General features: G+C 51.3%; 1 protein-coding gene across 1 annotated transcript in view; it reads left to right on the top strand.

Moving 5' to 3' along the window:
• Positions 1-17179, top strand: part of ASAP1 (ArfGAP with SH3 domain, ankyrin repeat and PH domain 1) — a 267652-nt gene that overhangs the window by 231771 nt on the left and 18702 nt on the right. Inside the window, exons 15-24 of the mRNA XM_090283355.1 lie at positions 1210-1258; positions 4780-4943; positions 6512-6645; positions 8215-8306; positions 10373-10559; positions 10794-10879; positions 11915-12030; positions 12184-12251; positions 13270-13377; positions 15247-15475. Of these exons, the coding sequence (XP_090139481.1) occupies positions 1210-1258; positions 4780-4943; positions 6512-6645; positions 8215-8306; positions 10373-10559; positions 10794-10879; positions 11915-12030; positions 12184-12251; positions 13270-13377; positions 15247-15475 (1233 nt within the window). The remainder of the gene's footprint in view (positions 1-1209; positions 1259-4779; positions 4944-6511; positions 6646-8214; positions 8307-10372; positions 10560-10793; positions 10880-11914; positions 12031-12183; positions 12252-13269; positions 13378-15246; positions 15476-17179) is intronic.

Below are 17179 nucleotides of genomic sequence, written 5' to 3' on the forward strand. Positions count from 1 at the left end.
GTCCGCTACTGCGGCTGGAGAGGCAGGTGTGCCACTCTATTCGAACAGCTGGTTTGCTTATACTTTATGCCTGCAAACTTGAGCTTCTGAAGGAAAAAGTATCCCCTGCCTGGAGTCTGAGCTGGATTCTGTAGCACATACTGAAGTGCTGATCCCCTGTGATTTTTATGACCAAGCGATTTCTTGGGTTATTAATGAGAATTTTGATTTCTCATATGACTTCAAAAAGCCAAAACCTCTAGATTTCACAACCCATACGTTATCGAACTGTAAGAGTCTAACTGTAGACATCAATTATTGAACATCTAGTATGTGCCAGGTGTTTACATTATTGCTAATCCTCACAAAAGCCAGTTTCCTATTTGAAAGAAAACTGAGGCTCAGAGAGGTTTGGTGACTTACACAGGGCTGCACAGCATTAAAGCAGAGATTCAGCTGAGACCCACGGGCCCCATGACCCATGGCGTGTTCTTGCCCATGCACACGATTATTCTCCGGGAGATGGGGGTGTGAGTATCTAGCCCGGAGCAGCCACACAGTGAGAGTCTGGCCGGAAGTACAGGTTCATTTGACCTGAATATGTTGAGGCGCCCTAGCAGATTCTGAATTTTAAGAAAGAGCTTCCCTCCTAAACAACTGCCCAAACTGTCCAAGTTAGGCCGCTCCGTCCTCCCCTGGGCGACCGCCTGAGGGGGGACCGTGGAACGGAGGTTGGGGCTTTCTCCCCTGAAGCCTGCTTTGCGCGGGGAGCAGCCCAGACTTCTCGGGGGCAGACGGAGCCCACTCGTCAGAGCTGCCCTATGAGTTATGAATCCTTTCGGAAAAGGAAGTTATTTTTAAAGGGGAAACAATAAAAGGCAAATAGAAAAGGAAAGGTGAGACACAGCGTTGGCAGCAAGCGCTCTGCAGCTTGTCGCCGGAATCCATCCAGGCAGGTGGGACCAGCCCCCTCCCCCCTTTTCTTCGGGAGGGCCAGATCCTTGTGTGGTGCCTGCGGCCATTGTACTGCATTCCCTTGGCCCCTCAGAAAAAATAGCATTGACAACGTGAATTGTGTGACTGCTGAAACAAAATGGCATAAAAACAAAAGAATATTAAAATCCTACTTTTACTGAGGGTGGCTTTTTGTAGGAACTTGAGACATTTTTATTAGACCTGAAGGTACTCTGCTTTCTAAGGTTTCACTGTTTTTTCTTTTTTGTATTTTAGATAATAGGACGTATCACTTTCAAGCAGAAGATGAGCAGGATTACGTAGCGTGAGTAGTTTTGAAATGACGGCGCAGCGCACCTCTGTCCTGTACACTTGCCTCTGTGACTGTGCACCGCGCCTGGTGGCCCCCTCCCTGTCTCTCCCCTCTGGGCCTTCACATGTTGCTCTCTCTCTGGCCAAGGTGCCCGGTAAACTCTGGCGCCTTCAAGACTCTGCTCAAGCCCCACCCCCCGGAGGTGCCCTTCTCTTGGCCCCAGAGCCTCTGCTCAGCCCTGTGTAAGCCCCTGGAGGCCGAGAGCAAGGGCGGTGTCTTCCTGTCTCAGAATCACACCGCCTGCACTTAAGAGGGGTGTGCTCAGTGTTTCGTGGCCAAATGCGTAAGCTCGGCTCCCCGGGTCCTTGCTGTCATGGTGCGCGGAGCAGAGGAGCCTGGCCCCGAAGGAGCGGTGTTGGCAGGAGCCCTTCTGGGAGGGAGCAGGGCTTCCTTAAAAGGAGCCTGGTGGGTGGGTATGGGGGTGGGGGTTGGCTTGGTGCCCCCCACCCCTGGGTTGGAATCCTACCCTCACCTGACCAGGTGTGCAACCTTAGGCAGCCCCCTTTTTTCATGTCACCCCCCGTCCGGGGCCATCATCATTCCCTCTTCCGTCCCGTGGCCTGGCCGGACTGAAAACAGCAGTGTACAGCCTCTGCAGGCTGAGCTGCTTGGGCGAGGGGACCTCTGTGTGAGAGCTGGCAGTTAGACCTTTCTGTGGTGTTCCGGTCTGTAGGTTCGCGTCTCATTAGTAGCACGTAATAAATATTATCTTCCTTCTTAATGATTTCCGTAGAGCCACAGAATTCTGCTCACACCCCATTTCTCTCCCCTCCTGCTCTGGAGAACTTTGCGCTTACCCCTTCTCCTGGGAGAAGTGATAGGGATCAGAGAGAGAGTAGGACGTGAGGAGGAAGGGCGTGGAGTTGGGAGGGACAGTGGAAAAGCTGAGCGGAGAGGCAGGAGAGACGAAGGGGGAGAGGAGAAAGGTCTGTGGGTCGTTCGTGCGTCTGGCTATTTAATAAACACCAGCTACATCCCGAGACCCCTGCCCAGCGTCGCGAACACAGCCCCAGGTAGGCAGAGCCCCTGCCTGAAGGAACTCAGTGTCGGCTGGACGAGACGGGCAGGTGACAGGGTGCAGGGACAGAGGAGCCAGGTGCCGTGGGAACACAGACTGGGGCACACCCCCTCGGGTCCCTGGGGGTGCTGCTCAGAGGTGACTTCCAAGAGGAAGGTAAGCAGCGGAGCTGGCGCGGGAAGGTTGTAAATAAATACTCCGCGCGGGTGGGACATTCTGCTGGCCTAGAAGCAGTGGAGGAGGAGAAAGGACACAACTGATGGCACAGTGTGCTGCTTATGGTCACAGTCCTAGTGCCCAGGGTGCCTCACGGTCAAGTTGGAGAAAGCCCAAGCCACACCTCCCTCAAGGTGGCATCGCTTGGTTTCCTTTCAGGAAGCTCATTATCCTTTGTAAGACGAGGCCCGCATAGAAAGCAGCCAGGCATGTGGCTCTCCCAGGCAGCCCCACGGGGGTCCCAAGAAGAGTTCCTAAAATCGCCTTGGGGCGTTGCTTTCCCTTCTCACTTTACGTGTTGCTTCTCTTTTGCCTTCCTCAAAGCCCTCGGTGGGAGGACAGGTGACAGATCAGGAAGCACGTCCCCCTCTTGTTCTCCTACGTCTCAGACCCAGGCCGTGAGGACTGACTTACTCTTCTCACTACAGGCAGTTGAGTTGGCGGGTTCCCTGCTGGGGGACCTCACGCCCTGCAGTGAAGGGGCTGCTCATGCAGCTGTGGCGTGTTGTGCACTTGGAATTCTCTGGGCGCTGGGGGCGACGTAACGGGGGGCTGTGTTCTGAATGGCGGAGGGGGTGATGGCTTTCTGCAGAGGAAGCATGTGCCCCGGAGGGCGGCCTCGGCTCTCCCTTTGCTTCCGCTGCACCCCTGAGCCTCTCTCTCATGGGAGAGTGTGCAGCGAAGCTGAACGAAGAACTCACTTCCCCCCGAGAAGGCGGCAGGTGCCGTGGAAAGAGCCGCTGTGTGTTTAAGGCGGGCCGGCTTGCCTGCTGGTCCGGCCCTGCCCTTCTTCCCTTGGCCGGTCATCCCGCCTCGGTCTCCCTGCCGGTTCGATGGGGAGTACGGACCTTGCTTGCAGGATTTTGAGACTTGTGATAAAAATGTGTAAAGCTCCTACTATGGTGCCGAATTCCAATCCTGTAATTTCTAAGTGACTTTTAGGGTGTTAAAATACAGTTATGCATTCTTTTACTTCGTCTATTTTGTATGTCTCCCAACAAGCTGGAGGTGAGCGCCACCTAGAGTCAGAGGTGTGACTTGCAGGTCACGTACTCCGTGTTATTCGGCCTGTCCTCTAACTCCCGTTACTAATGCAAACCCTTTTGTAGACAGTCCTTTGTTTCATATCCGTTTGATCCTACAAGACACCAGAAAAACTAGAGACTCATTTCTGGACCTCTGTATCCTCTGCTGTCCATGCAGTAGGTAAGAATAAACTGTGGTTTGGAAATGTTTCTCATTTCTTCGTAAAATAAAGTTGGCTTTTTTTCACTCATGAAAGTGATACTAGCTCCCTATAGATGTGGAAACTCACAGACAGGCACAGGGTCAGGCAGGCCGTCTATCAGTTTTCCTGCAGAAGATCACTCAGGGACAGCCAGTGACATTATATGAATTTCTTGCTGGCCTTTTTTTTTTTCCAAACAAAAATACACACTCCATACATACATTTAAATTTGGGACTATATCATTTATAATGGTTTTTCCTATTTATTTCACAAAACATGATATTGTGGACATTTCCCCAGTGTCATTCAAAAATTAGTTAAAAACTTAAATTTTAATACCGGGTCAGCTATTCCACTTTGTGGTTATTTCACGCTTTATTAATCAGCCCCCTGGTGTTGGGCATTTGGGTTATTTTTATGCACAGATTGGTGGCAGAGGATTACTTTGTTCCGTGCATATTGGGATCGTACCGTATAGATCGCTTAGTAGCCTTCAGGTTTTATTGTATATGAAAATGCCAGCATGTTTCCATGTTAATATCCCTTCTTCATAAGCACAGATGTGCACGGCTGCTAGTGAAGTACCCTGTTTATTTGCTGTGCGAGTACCCTCACCGACTTGGCCTCTAGAGAGCAGGTGCCTTGCGCCGAGGTCTTGCCTTGCCCCCTACCCGTTTCTCACCAGTTCTCTGTCCTCGTCACCTCGGGTTGGTCCCTTGCTCAGTCCTCTTCCCTCTGATGTTCACTTTGTTCTGTCCACATGGAAGCGCAACCACCTGTGTGTTCATGCAAGTCCTCGGTGGCAGTGACCTTGACCTCTCTTGTCTGTTCCTCGCATCTCTCACGTGCTGTCTGAGGTGTTGCTCTCCGATCTTTAACTCTCTGTCCTTTAGGTTTCATTTTTTTTTTTTTCATTTTCTTACCTCATTGTGGGGGAGTGGTGTCACGTTTGGTGTTTCTTGGCGAAAAGAGAGGAAAACAAGGTCTCCTGCCTCCTGTTTTGGCAACAGGTGGATATCGGTGCTGACAAACAGCAAAGAAGAAGCGCTGGCCATGGCCTTCCGTGGGGAGCAGAGTGCAGGCGAGAACGGCCTGGAAGACCTGACCAAAGCCATCATCGAGGACGTGCAGCGGCTCCCTGGGAATGACGTCTGCTGCGACTGTGGCTCTTCAGGTACTGTCCCCGGGTGCGGCTGGCTTCTTCAGCGTCTTTTCTCTTCTTGTAGAAGAGAAATGAGCTAGCAATCGAGGCCCCCGTCTCCTTGTGGACACACCCAACATGTACTCCCACGTTGACTGGCCCATCCTGTCGCTGTGCCTGGGAAGCTCCCACCTGCACTCTATGTGGCCACCTGCCCAAATGCTGCCTTTCCCGGTGAGGTCCAGTTAAGTGGCAGCATGGTCAGCATGGAAAGGGCTCTGGTCATGGAGTCCATCTCTGCCTTTGAATCACCAGCCTGCCGCTCACAGCTGGACGACGGCCTCACGCCGAGTCCTGTTACTGATCTTCAGTTCCCTCATCCTAAAAACGGGATCATAAACCCCAGTTCTTACAAAGACTTCATGAAATGGTATATATGGTGGCTGGCACATGGTACATCACTTTTCCTCCTGCCTGGTGAAACCTACCCAACCTCTATATCACGTGGTGTCCCCTCCCCGCAAACTCCTGTTCCCAGACAGCATCTGTGTCGCTAGAAACTGACAGTAGCTACCGGGTACGCGGCGCTTCCTAAGGATTATGCTTGTTGTTCTGCGTGCGTTATCTTACCGAGTCCTCGCAGGCATTCTGTGAGCAGGATGCTAAGATCATCCCCATTTGACGGAAGAGAAGAGCGGGGGTCTCAGAAGTTAAGTGACTTGTGTAAGGTCACACATCGAGCAGGGGTCAGAACATGCATGCTGACCTGTTGTTCTTAGGCAGTTGGGATATACGACATTGGACTTGTATGACACACCAGAAGCCCCTCACAGACACGTCGCGTGTTTGTTACTGTTCTGTGACTCACAGTGGGAGGACATGGCAGAGGAGAAGTAAATGCTCGACTGTTAGCCCATGAAGAAGAAGCTGGGGAGGAGGAGGGTGTAAGAGAACTAAAATGGTAATGCCGAGAGCATACAATAAAGATTAAATTTTTTTTAATAAAAGAAGAAGCTTGCCACAGAGAGAGAGCCCTGACGGCTTTGGTAATAGGAAGGGTTGTCTCTGCTGTCCTACAGCCTTGGGGTTGATAGAAAAGTCTTGGGTCTCTGAAAGAAACACTCGCTGCTCAGTGTTTACAGCTGTTTACCAAGAGGAGGGCTTCATGCGAGTCGTATGGAACCCGGGGTGAAAGCGGCTGAAGCGCCCAGCCCCCCGGGACCCGTCCTCAGCAGGCCTGCGGTCTGTCAGGGTCAGGGATGGTGCTGGTGGGGGGGGACCGCCTCTCTCTCGGGCCTGAGGATGGATGTTGCCAGGACCCCACAGGAAAAGTCTTTTCTCACGTTTCACAGGAATAGAGAACTTGTTTTTGTTTACAATTCGCTACTGAAAGGAAATTTTTTTAAATTTGTCTTATGACACTTTCTGCTCTCTAACAAGCTATCAGTTTTTATAATAGCCCGGAGGCCGAACTGCGTGCATCTGCTTCTTCCATTGAAATCTCCCCGTAGGGTTGTTTAAAACTTTCTCTGCTGTTCGTTTAGCTTCGTTTGTAGCGGACACACTGAAACTGTTCATTGTCTTCAAAATCCTTTCCACAGAACCCACCTGGCTTTCAACCAACTTGGGTATTTTGACCTGTATAGAATGTTCTGGCATCCACCGGGAAATGGGGGTTCATATTTCTCGAATTCAATCTTTGGAACTAGACAAACTGGGAACTTCTGAGCTCTTGGTAAGTAGCGACCTGTACTTTGGAAGAAAACTTTGACATTTATTGTCATGAATACATTTAATACATTGCTTTGAGGTTTTTGTTTCTGGCTGAGTACAAAAATCCTAAATCCTGAGTTTTATTTAATTTGTATAGATACTTAAACTGTAAATTTTGTCCTGTGTACCGTTGGCTAGTACTGTCTCCTGTTTGAAGAACTGGCGAATCACACATTTCCGTAATTAGTTCAGCTAGACTGGCCCTCTGGGGCGGGCTTTTTCAAAGCTGCTTTCTTCTTCCGGAATCAGTTTTATATGCTTCACTAAAGGCAGGTAGGCGGTGAACTCCCCTGTTCACTTTACCAAGGGGCTTATGTTCTTACAAGTGGTGACTGAAGAGTTTTTACTGTTTGTAAGTTTGTAAAAGTGCCTTCAGGTTACACGGGGAACACTGGGCAGGTGTGGGGCTTCGCTTTGCCACGTGGAACAGGGGCATGAACACGCACATGTGCCTGTAACCCTGCCCTTCCCATCGTGGTTCGCCCATATCTGGCGCCTCATCGGCCACGTTCAGTCGGTCCCCACAGTACCCCAGGAAAGGTGGGGAAGGCACCCCCAGTGTCTGTGGTCATGAGCCCTGTCTTGCCTCATTTGAACCCGGGGCACTGGGGGTGTCATAGTAACAAGGAAAGTGCTTGCAGTAAAACAGGCTTCACCTCAGACAGAAGGCCCTTGAGCAAAAGAAGGGGCTCCAGGAATCGGAAAGCCTAGCTTATCACTAGCCTCGTCTGGAGCGGAGTGCCAGAGGTCAAGGCCATTAGTGACCCAGCCAGCAGTCGCTGGCGTCTGATGGTCCATCTTGGGTTGTAGGAGCCCCTTGATGTACAAAATAGGAAATTCAGAAAGTATACGGGTTCCGGGATCCCTGTTCACTTGCGGAGTCTGACTGCATGAGTGTCTTACACTTTGCACATAGATCCCCAATTATCTGAATGACCAAAGGACCTTTAGGACAAATATTTTTGGAAGAATTTGGAACCCAGAGACAAGAATGCTTACTGGAGTCTCTTCCTTAGTTGCCTACTGCATCTAAATTTGTACCCCGAATATAAAGGAGTCCAAACTTCTTTTCTTTCCTGTCCTGTAAGAGCAAATCCGCTCAGTCTAAAATGAGGTGGGATGGCGGGTGCAAAGCTATTTATTGTTCATTAAGCATCGAGCCTAGAATCATATGTGGGACCTGCTATGTCTGAATCAGATCATTTGTGTGTATGGGTGTAGGACCACATCCTATTCCGCTCTAGCATTTATCACACTGTACTTGTAAAAATTACTGGTTTTCTTATCAGCGGTCCCTGTAGTCCATAAGTTCCTCTTGGAGGGAACATGGTTTACCGTCTCTGTATTTCCAGCACTCAGAAGCCTGGCACATGGTAAGCATTCAAGCAAATGTGTGTTGACCAGATGGGTGCACGGCTTGTATTCTGAACCAAGTGAGGGAAAGTACGTAGTCAGAAATCTCAAAAGCAAATAGAAAATGTTAAAACTGGTGGCAAAGAGTTTGCTATGTTGCATTCTATTTTTGTTACAGCTGGCCAAGAATGTCGGAAATAACAGTTTCAATGATATTATGGAAGCCAACTTACCCAGCCCCTCACCAAAACCCACCCCATCGAGTGACATGTAAGTACTGCCAATGCATTGCATTCCTTACCGTTCAGCATTGTTTCCGAATCCTCCTGAAACACTTAGTGGTTATAGGATTTTGCCCCTCAGGGGACAGCACATTGTAAGGGCAAAGCAGAGCAAAGACAAGAACTTTGAAATGTGCTGCTGGAATGCACAGATGATTTTCAGCATCACCTTCCCCTGGGGAGCTGCAGCTGCTCTGGAGGATGAATGTTCCCGAGGACGATTAGCTGTAAATCATGGCATGTTGTGGTACATAAGAGACACAAGCGCGCTGGGAGAGGCCTGTCGGGTTGGCAGCGGTCCAATGCTTTCACAGCCCACGCAGCAGGGCTGTGGGGAAACAAACATTGTAGACTCTCTCCCGTGACACTGGTGGGAACACACTCGCCCTATTCGTCACGATTAGGAACCTGTTTACGTTCCACTCAGCAGCCCCGCTTCTGGGAATTGATTCCTATTCCGTAACAGAGCGAGATGAGGAACAACACAAGCATCATTGGTGGGCGCCCAGTGAATAGTTTATGGTAGAAGTCCCCAGCTACATGTAACAGGAAGCACACTTCCTACGTCCTGATTTGGGACGATCCTCAGGATTACTGCGAAGTAAAGAAAAGCAAGGTGCAGAGCGCTGGACAAGACGTACCGCCCTCGCCGTCGGGGCAAGGGGCGTGGACACACGCGCGCTAGCCCTCCTGGCCGGCCAAACTCAGGAACTGAACTTGGGGTAAATTTGCTGATGCTTTGCCTCACTTTTGAATTATCACTATTTCGTATCTGGACCCAGACACCAAATAGATTTGGACAGTGACAGATACATAATCACATTTATTTGACATTGTGTTTGCTTGAAGAAATAGGGGAAAGTACACAGGAAGCTGGAGTGCTCACTCTGGGGTGGGTGTGAGCAGGGGCTCCTCCATTAACACCCTCTGCTGTCACTTTCATTGCTGAGTCATGTGGCTCTTTATTAAACCTACTGAAAATTTTTACATCGGATTTGCACTTTGAAAAGTTTTTTTAACACTGCAGATGAACAGGAAGGAGGGTTGAGTCCCAGCCTGTGAGCGGGAGGTGCTGCAAAGCAGACGCCTGCCTGGCGTTTCACCCGCCCCTCCTGGGAGGTTATTCAGGCACCAACATGGCGGAGCAGTACCATTGTTACGGGGGACATCTGAGGGCCATGTTTTCTTCACTCTGAAACCATAAAATGCCCCAGAAGGTCCCTTGGCGGTTGACTTTTCTTGAATTCAACAAATGTGTATCAAGTCTCCATGATAGCTGCTGGGCAGGCAGCAAAACACGGACTAGGCCTAAACCCTGTTCTCCCGACACCTGGAATCTAGAGAGGCAGGGAGGTCATGACTCAGAAATTCAACGGCCAACTGTGTGATCACAGTTGTGGCAAGGGCCACAGAAGAGAAGCTCGGGATATTGGGGGCATGTGCGATACACCGACCTAGTCTGCGGGCGCCTGGCTGCCAGCATCGACCTTGCGCAGAAACTGCCTGGGTGTCTGCTTCCCACTAACGAGCACAGACCACAGAGAATGAAGGCGTTAATGACAACCTGCCTGAGCCTCAGTTTCCTTCCCTCTTAAAATACAGTTATGTCTGGTGACTAAAATCCTTTCCATGAAGCTCTGAAAACGTTCACTTGGTCTTTTAGAATTGCTTTAACTTCTGTAGTTTTTCATTTGCCTTATATACGTGTGTCGGTCTGAGTTTGAAGCAGAAGCAAACAGCAAATGTGTCATGCCCACGGCGGGAAAGAAACCTGCTAGGACCTGCCTGCCCGCTAATTTTGTACCTGTATGTTGTACCTGTACATTGGTGTGCCCGTTAGGTTTGTGCCTATACATTGCCTGCACATGCCGGTAAATGTATACCAGGTTCTTCATTCTGTCTCTACTAGAGTAGCTGGGTCTGAAACCTGGTGTGTTTGAATGTGGAAAAGAAGAACTTAATTAAAATAACCCAGAGACAACTGTGGGTCCGCAAAAATGTACATCTTAGCTCTTGGAAGATAAAAGTTCTTTGTCTTGTTTTGCTGCGTTTTAGGACCGTACGGAAAGAATATATCACGGCAAAGTACGTGGATCACAGGTTTTCAAGGAAGACCTGTTCTTCTTCATCGGCTAAACTGAACGAGCTGCTGGAAGCCATCAAATCCAGGGATTTACTTGCACTAATTCAAGTCTATGCAGAGGGGGTGGAGCTCATGGAGCCCCTCCTGGAACCCGGGCAGGTGAGGCTCCCCTGAAATAATGGGGTCAGAGGGAATGTGGACCGTCCGTTTCAAAGGTGACTCACATGATTTAACGAGAGCAATGCACTGAGTGGCCCTGCCTGAACCAGGACAATCTGAGAGTGAAAGGGGGTGCTAGTAAGAATGACTTTGGGGTAACTGATGTGAAGGAAGCTGCTGTAGACAAAGTAGGACCTGTGACCCCCCCGTTTATACTTATCCTGTCCTTTTTAGGAGCTCGGGGAGACTGCCCTTCACCTTGCGGTCCGAACTGCAGACCAGACATCTCTCCATTTGGTTGACTTTCTTGTTCAAAACTGGTACGGTTTTTGTTTGCCCTGAACATGCCTTCTAAGTTAACACAGGCCGGTCCCGTTAGTGGCCTGGGTCAGGAAGCAGCGAGCTTTTTCTTTAAAGAGCCAGATACTGTCTCAGGCTTTGCAGGCCGTGAAGCATCTGTCACAGCTGTTCAGCGCTGCCGTATGAAAGCAGCCGTAGATGATATGCGGATAAGTGAGCGTGGCCGTGTTCCAATAAAACTTTATTTACAAAAACAGATGGAGGGCCAGATAATGCCCGTAGGCTATAGTTTGCCAATGTCTGGCCTAGATAAATGTAACATCCTGTCTCTGGATCCAAAACCTTCTGGACTAGGGTGGCTGAGAAAGAGAAGACTAAACAGCACAGGTCCACACAATGTTCATGGTGAGACAGCAGTGTACGTGGCTGAGAGCTAATTCAAATTTGGGACGTGCTAACAGGGGTATTATATTAAACACAGGAGACTTGGACTTGCCGGATTCCTTATTGGGTAGATCTGTAAGCCACAGGTTATGAGGAGGAACTGGAGCTCACCCAAAGGAGAGTGAGCAAAATAGTGAGGGCATTTGAACCCATATGTGACTCAAGACAAGTTGTGTAAATGCTCAGGCCCCTTACTGAGAGGTGCTGTGGCTAGGAGCATTGGCTCCGGGTGCTCACTGCCCGTGTTCAGATCTCCGCTCCATCGTATGTGGTGATAATCTTGAATGTGAGCACTTCACCCTCTCTGTGCCTGAGTGTTTTCACATAAAATAGAAGTTGTAGTAGTTCCTACCCCATCGGGTGTTCATGAAAATCCAATGAGATAAGACATGTGAAAAGCTGATAGACAGTGTCTGTCAGATGGTATGCACTCAATAAATGCTGGCTCTTTCATTATGCTGCTTACAAATTTGCGTGTAATATTAGAGACATCATAATTTTATAATAGAAAGGTCTGAAATTTGACTCCATTGTCAGCACAGAAATAAGCGGTTGATCTGTAGTGTTCATTTGGTGAGGAAGTCATTTTTTCTCACAATTTAATTTTTCAGTGGGAACCCAGATAAGCAGACCTCCCTGGGCAACACAGCCCTGCACTACTGTAGTATGTATGACAAGCCTGAGTGTCTGAAGCTCCTTCTCAGGAGCAAGCCCACTGTGGACATCGGTAAGAGCGTGGCCAAGTGTCTTCATACCTATGCTAAGAACCTTCCTCGGCTAAAACTGAGATTGGCATGTTGCACTATAACCTGATCTTGTTTTTTGCCTTTTCAAGGTCTGCCCTAGTTACTTATGCACATGTATTTTCCCCCGATTTTAGTTAACCAGGCTGGAGAGACCGCCCTTGACATAGCAAAGAGACTGAAAGTCACCCAGTGTGAAGACTTGGTAAGCAGAAGTGGACATAGCTATCTCATAGACATCACCTGCCCTCAGATGTCACTCTGAGCAACTGGAATGGGAGATAAAAGCAGCAGATTCTTTTTTCTTTTTTCCTCTTTTGAACGTTGGCTGAAGAAAACTCAGACAAGCCCTGTGGCTGCCTTTAGAACAATGATAAACTTGCCATCCGCCTGCCTAAGGAGTGCGGTTATGATGTAGGAGCTGGAAGGCATTTGAGAGGTTTTCCTACCCGATGGGCTTATGCATCGAGGTCATGTTTTTTTATTTGCGACATTAGGCTTCCTCTGTAGCTCACCAGTAAAGGAGACTTATCGGGGAAGCCAATTCCAAAAACTGGGCAAGGAAAATTCAGAGCGCAGCGGTTTCTAAAATGTGAAGCACTTAGTCCCCTCTCTGTGCCTCTGTACGCACTCACCTGGTTCTGATCCCCGTCATTGCCACTTACAGCTCCAGGCCTTAGCAGAACACGAGTCCCTTAGCCATGGGAAAGGACGGGAGGGGAAAGGTGAGTTCCGTTCCCCCGAGTTTCTGCGAGGTGCTCAGTTCCAGGCCCGCAGCTCTACTTTTACTTTTTATTACGAAAGACTCCTTGGGGGAAGTTCTGCTTATCTCTGCCCCCCGTGTATGAATAAGAAAAGTGGGATGTGGATTGAACTGGGACTGGGACTTTAAAGGCCCACCTCTCACACCTCACTAACTCTGATTTTGCCTTCCAGCCAAGAATTGGCTGTTTTCAGACTCATTTTAATAATATTTAAGAAAGCTTTATGTTTTGGAGAGAAGTCAAGTTACCAAGCCCAAAGAGGCCGTGCCTGTAATTCTTCACAGTTTCTCTTAAGCCTGGCTGCGGGTGGTCCAGCCTGTACAGTCAGAGTTTTGCTTATGCTGTAGCTGCTGATGGTTAGCTTGGAACGAGGCATAAGGTGGGGTTTGTTCAGTGTTTCTCTCCTGTTGGGGTGTTCAGCATTTGAATTAAAATAGTTGCACTCACTGTTCCTTTCAGCTTTCCCAGGCTAGATCTGGCAAGTTCAACCCACACGTCCACGTAGAATATGAATGGAACCTCCGACAGGAGGAGATGGATGAGAGCGACGATGACCTGGACGACAAGGTGACTGCCAGCAGCGCCTCTGCGTCCCTCGGTGCTTCTCCTCATCTGTCCACACGCTGAGGGGGGGAGCAGACTCGGTCTCTGGGAGGTGGTTGGGTCCTACGTCCCGGTGCACCAGAGCGCTCTCCTTGGCTCAGGCTTTGCTCTTCGCTGGGGACCGTGCAACAGCTGCTAGGCAGGGTTGTCCAGAGAAACAGAGCCGATGGGATGTGCACACCGAGAGAGAGGAAGCATGGAATTTATTTTACGGGGTTGGCGCGCACACTCGTGAGGCTCGACGCGTCCAGAATTTACAGGGCAGGCTGGAAATCCCAACAGTCTGGGGTCTGAAGGCAGTCTGGAGTCCGGGTTCCTTCTCAGTGGGGGACCTCAGTTTTTTCTCTTAACTCGTCAGCTAATTGGATGAGGCCCACCCACAATATGGAAGGGAATGAATCGCCTTTACTCAAAGTGCAAATGCTTAAAAAACACCTTCAGAGCAATTCCTAGGCTGGCGTGTGACCCAACACCTGGGCACCGTGACTTAGCCAAGTTGATCCATAAATGAATAAAGAATGAGTTGTCATTGATCATGCACTTGCATGTGGACTGTTCAGCAGTAGGCATGCACCCATGTCCCCTCAGGCTGTCTTCACCCAAGGCCCACTGTGGCGTTGTCACTGCCCCACATCACAGAGGAGAAAACGGGCACACACACAGACATTTTGCAGCTGAGGTGCGGTCTCAGAGTGGGAAAGGCAGTCTCGGGGATCAGACCTGCCTCTGTCTGACTCCCGCAGATAGTTGTGAACTCTGCGGGTTCACTCATGCACCTGTCATTGGCTGTGTGCGGAACGTTCCCTCTTTCCCAGGCAGGATGTAGAGATGGGTCAGAGGCGTTGTGCAGAGGCATCCTGAAGGCCCTCGCTGCTTTGAGAGCAGGCATTGCCTGGGTAACCACTGCAATGGGGGCTGGGGACATTACGGAGAGGCGTTCAGAGGGCGGAGCAGCTGCCTCCACCTCGGCAAACGGTGACAACCTTAGCAAGGAGGTGCAGTTGGAAATGGGCTTCTGAGAGCAGGAGGCACTTCCTTCCAGGAAGGGAGAACAGCATGTGCAAAGGCCCAGGGGTCATGCTGGGGCCTGGAAGCCTGAGGAAAGGTTAGAAGCCCAGTGTTGAGGTGACCTTCACGCTGGCGCGGGGGAAAGAGGCAGGAGGCTGCCCTGCAGGGTCAGGCAGCCCGGGTCAGGAAGGGCGGGAGCTGGTGGGCTCCTGCACAGCCAGCAGTCTGCGGGACATTTCTGAGTTCTCCGTGCCCAGCCTGGTGGCTCCGGATGACATGAGGTTCTTAACTTGGAAAGTTGCGTGGATGCTAAAGCTGTTACCAGCGGTGCCAACACAGGCCACCTCATAGGCAATTGAATCCAAGAGGCTGGAGTTGGACCTGCAGGTCTGAATCATCAGCATTAGATGTCAGTCAGAGCCACGGTGTGGGTGAGATTACTTCCCAAGAGGATCGGGAACTTCTATATTAAATGATTGAACTGCAGGGGCCATTTAACGTAGTCAGTTATAGACCGGTGGGAATCTGTTCAAATGTCGGTGAAACTGCCCTGCTCCAGGGAGGGGTTTGTTGGCTCGACACTAAATCTGTGGTCATGTGCTTCTGACCTCTGCTGGTCCCTAACCAGTGTCCCCTAGTGGGACCCTGGAAGTGGTGGCGTGAGGATCAGAAAGGCGAGGTCCACGTCCTTCCCTTGGCGCTGGGTGGCGGCTCCTGGGCCATCGCCGTGGGTGGCCTCACGAAGGCCAGGGTCCCCCGGGAGCCCACCCTGGTGTGGGGCCCCGAGTGGCACCTCACACACTGCACTGTTCTCTCACCTGCCAGCCGAGCCCCATCAAGAAGGAGCGCTCGCCCCGACCCCAGAGCTTCTGCCACTCCTCCAGCATCTCCCCGCAGGACAAGCTGTCGCTGCCGGGGCTCGGCACACCTCGGGACAGGCAGCGGCTCTCCTACGGCGCCTTCACCAACCAGATTTTCGCCTCCACCAGCGCGGACTCGCCCACGTCACCCACCTCGGAGGCCCCTCCGCTGCCTCCTAGAAACGCCGGGAAAGGTACGGGCTTTGAGAAGGGCCTCCGCCCTCAGAACTAGGAGCCGGGGCAGCCGTGAGGTAGAGCGCACGGTGCACCGGAGTCCCAGAGGGTGGTGGCCTGTGATGGCAGCACCCGCGGCAGGGCCGACGGTGTGGCAGGCGCTCCTCGCGCGTCCCCTGCGTCGGCCTCGCAGCGGTCCCGGCTGCCGTGCTCTCTCTGTGCCCGTTTTACGGATGAGGAAGTTGAGGCTTCAGGAGGAAGAGTGGCTTGTCAAGGGCATGTGGCTGGTGAGTGGGAGGGTTGCAGTTCAGTCTGAGGTCCACATGGGGTCCAAAGCCTGGGCTCTTCCCTCTGCCGTGGGTGGAATTTCAGGACTTTGGAAGGTCCCTTCCTCTGCACTGACATGCCTCTCCGCTGGTAGCAGTGGCAGGAGTGGTAGTCAGAGCCCCGAAGCCCTGGGGGCTCTCAGCCCAGCCCTTCTCATTGCACACCCACGAGGAGGCGGGAACGGCAGCTGCTGGCGGGGTGCGGGCAGGGCCAGTGGTTCAGAGGCTGAGTAACTGGCCTCTCGGCTGCCGGGGATGCTCACCCGGGTCCTGTGTGACCCGACCACACCCCCCGTGTGTTCTGATGAGACACGACCGTGGCAGGATCTGCCCCAGAGCAGCTACTAGGAAAGGTGTCACTGGCCTCCGCGAGGCCAGTGCTGGGTGCTGATGGTACCCTGCCCCCCGTTTCCTAGCAACAGCGTGCTTGTCCTGTATCCTGAATCCGCAGAAAGTGCCCTGCTCAGGAAGTCTGTGTGTCCCCCTGGACAGGGACAGATGGAGGCACAGAAATGCCAGCATTGAAAGGTCCCCGCAGTTGGGCGTTGAGAGGTCCCCCATGCTGTGGCTTTGGGCTTGTTCTCAGCCAGGACATCCAAACGCGAGGCTCTCCCTGGGTGCTCAGCTTGTGCTAACGCAGGTTTCGGGGCCTCTGCCTGCACAATGCCGTGCCTATCTGAATCACACTGGGGCTATTTTCTGGGAAATGTGAGCTTTATTCAAAACAGTGTTTTTTTTCTCCGAGCTATTCTCCATTGAGGTGGTGGTATAAATGCCAGCTGTGTTCTCAGGGAGACCCCAAATGGCCTCATAGATCATAAAATAACAGAGGAAAGTTAAATGAAGGCTTTGGCCTAAATAGTTCCCATCAGAGACGACCAGTGACCGTGACCATGACAGCACCTGTGAGCCAAAAGTGGAGCCCGCCTGTGTTTTTCTTGCTGTTCCGTGCATTGGCTAGAACGTACCTGAATGAGGCATCTGAGTCCATGTCACATCGCTGGCGATGCATCAGGTTGTCCCTCTGTGCTGTGATAGCTGCTCACCTGGGCAGTGACGTGAGAGCAGAGTGTTCCGTTCCAACCCCCAAAAGGACCGTGAGAAACCTCCGGGCCAAGGCAAATGCTGGACACAGTTACTTGGAAAGGGTTCACGTCCCCTGATTGTGGTTACTGACATCTCAGCAACGGGCCTGGCTGGCCAGGCAGGGCCAGGACCTGTGCAGAGAGCCTCCACGTAACTGAGAGTCTTGGAAAAGGTCTGTAGGGGAGACTGATGCCAGAGTCCTGGGGACAAGAGTCCCCCTCACCCCCCTGCGCCCCTTCCTGTAATTTTATCTCAAGGAGACACAAAAGGTACTGTCTGACTCAAGGTCAAGCATCTCTGCCGTGAGTAAAT

This window comes from Furipterus horrens, unplaced genomic scaffold, assembly GCF_987537825.1.
Source record: "Furipterus horrens unplaced genomic scaffold, mFurHor1.1.pri manual_scaffold_7, whole genome shotgun sequence".
NCBI lineage: Eukaryota > Metazoa > Chordata > Mammalia > Chiroptera > Furipteridae > Furipterus > Furipterus horrens.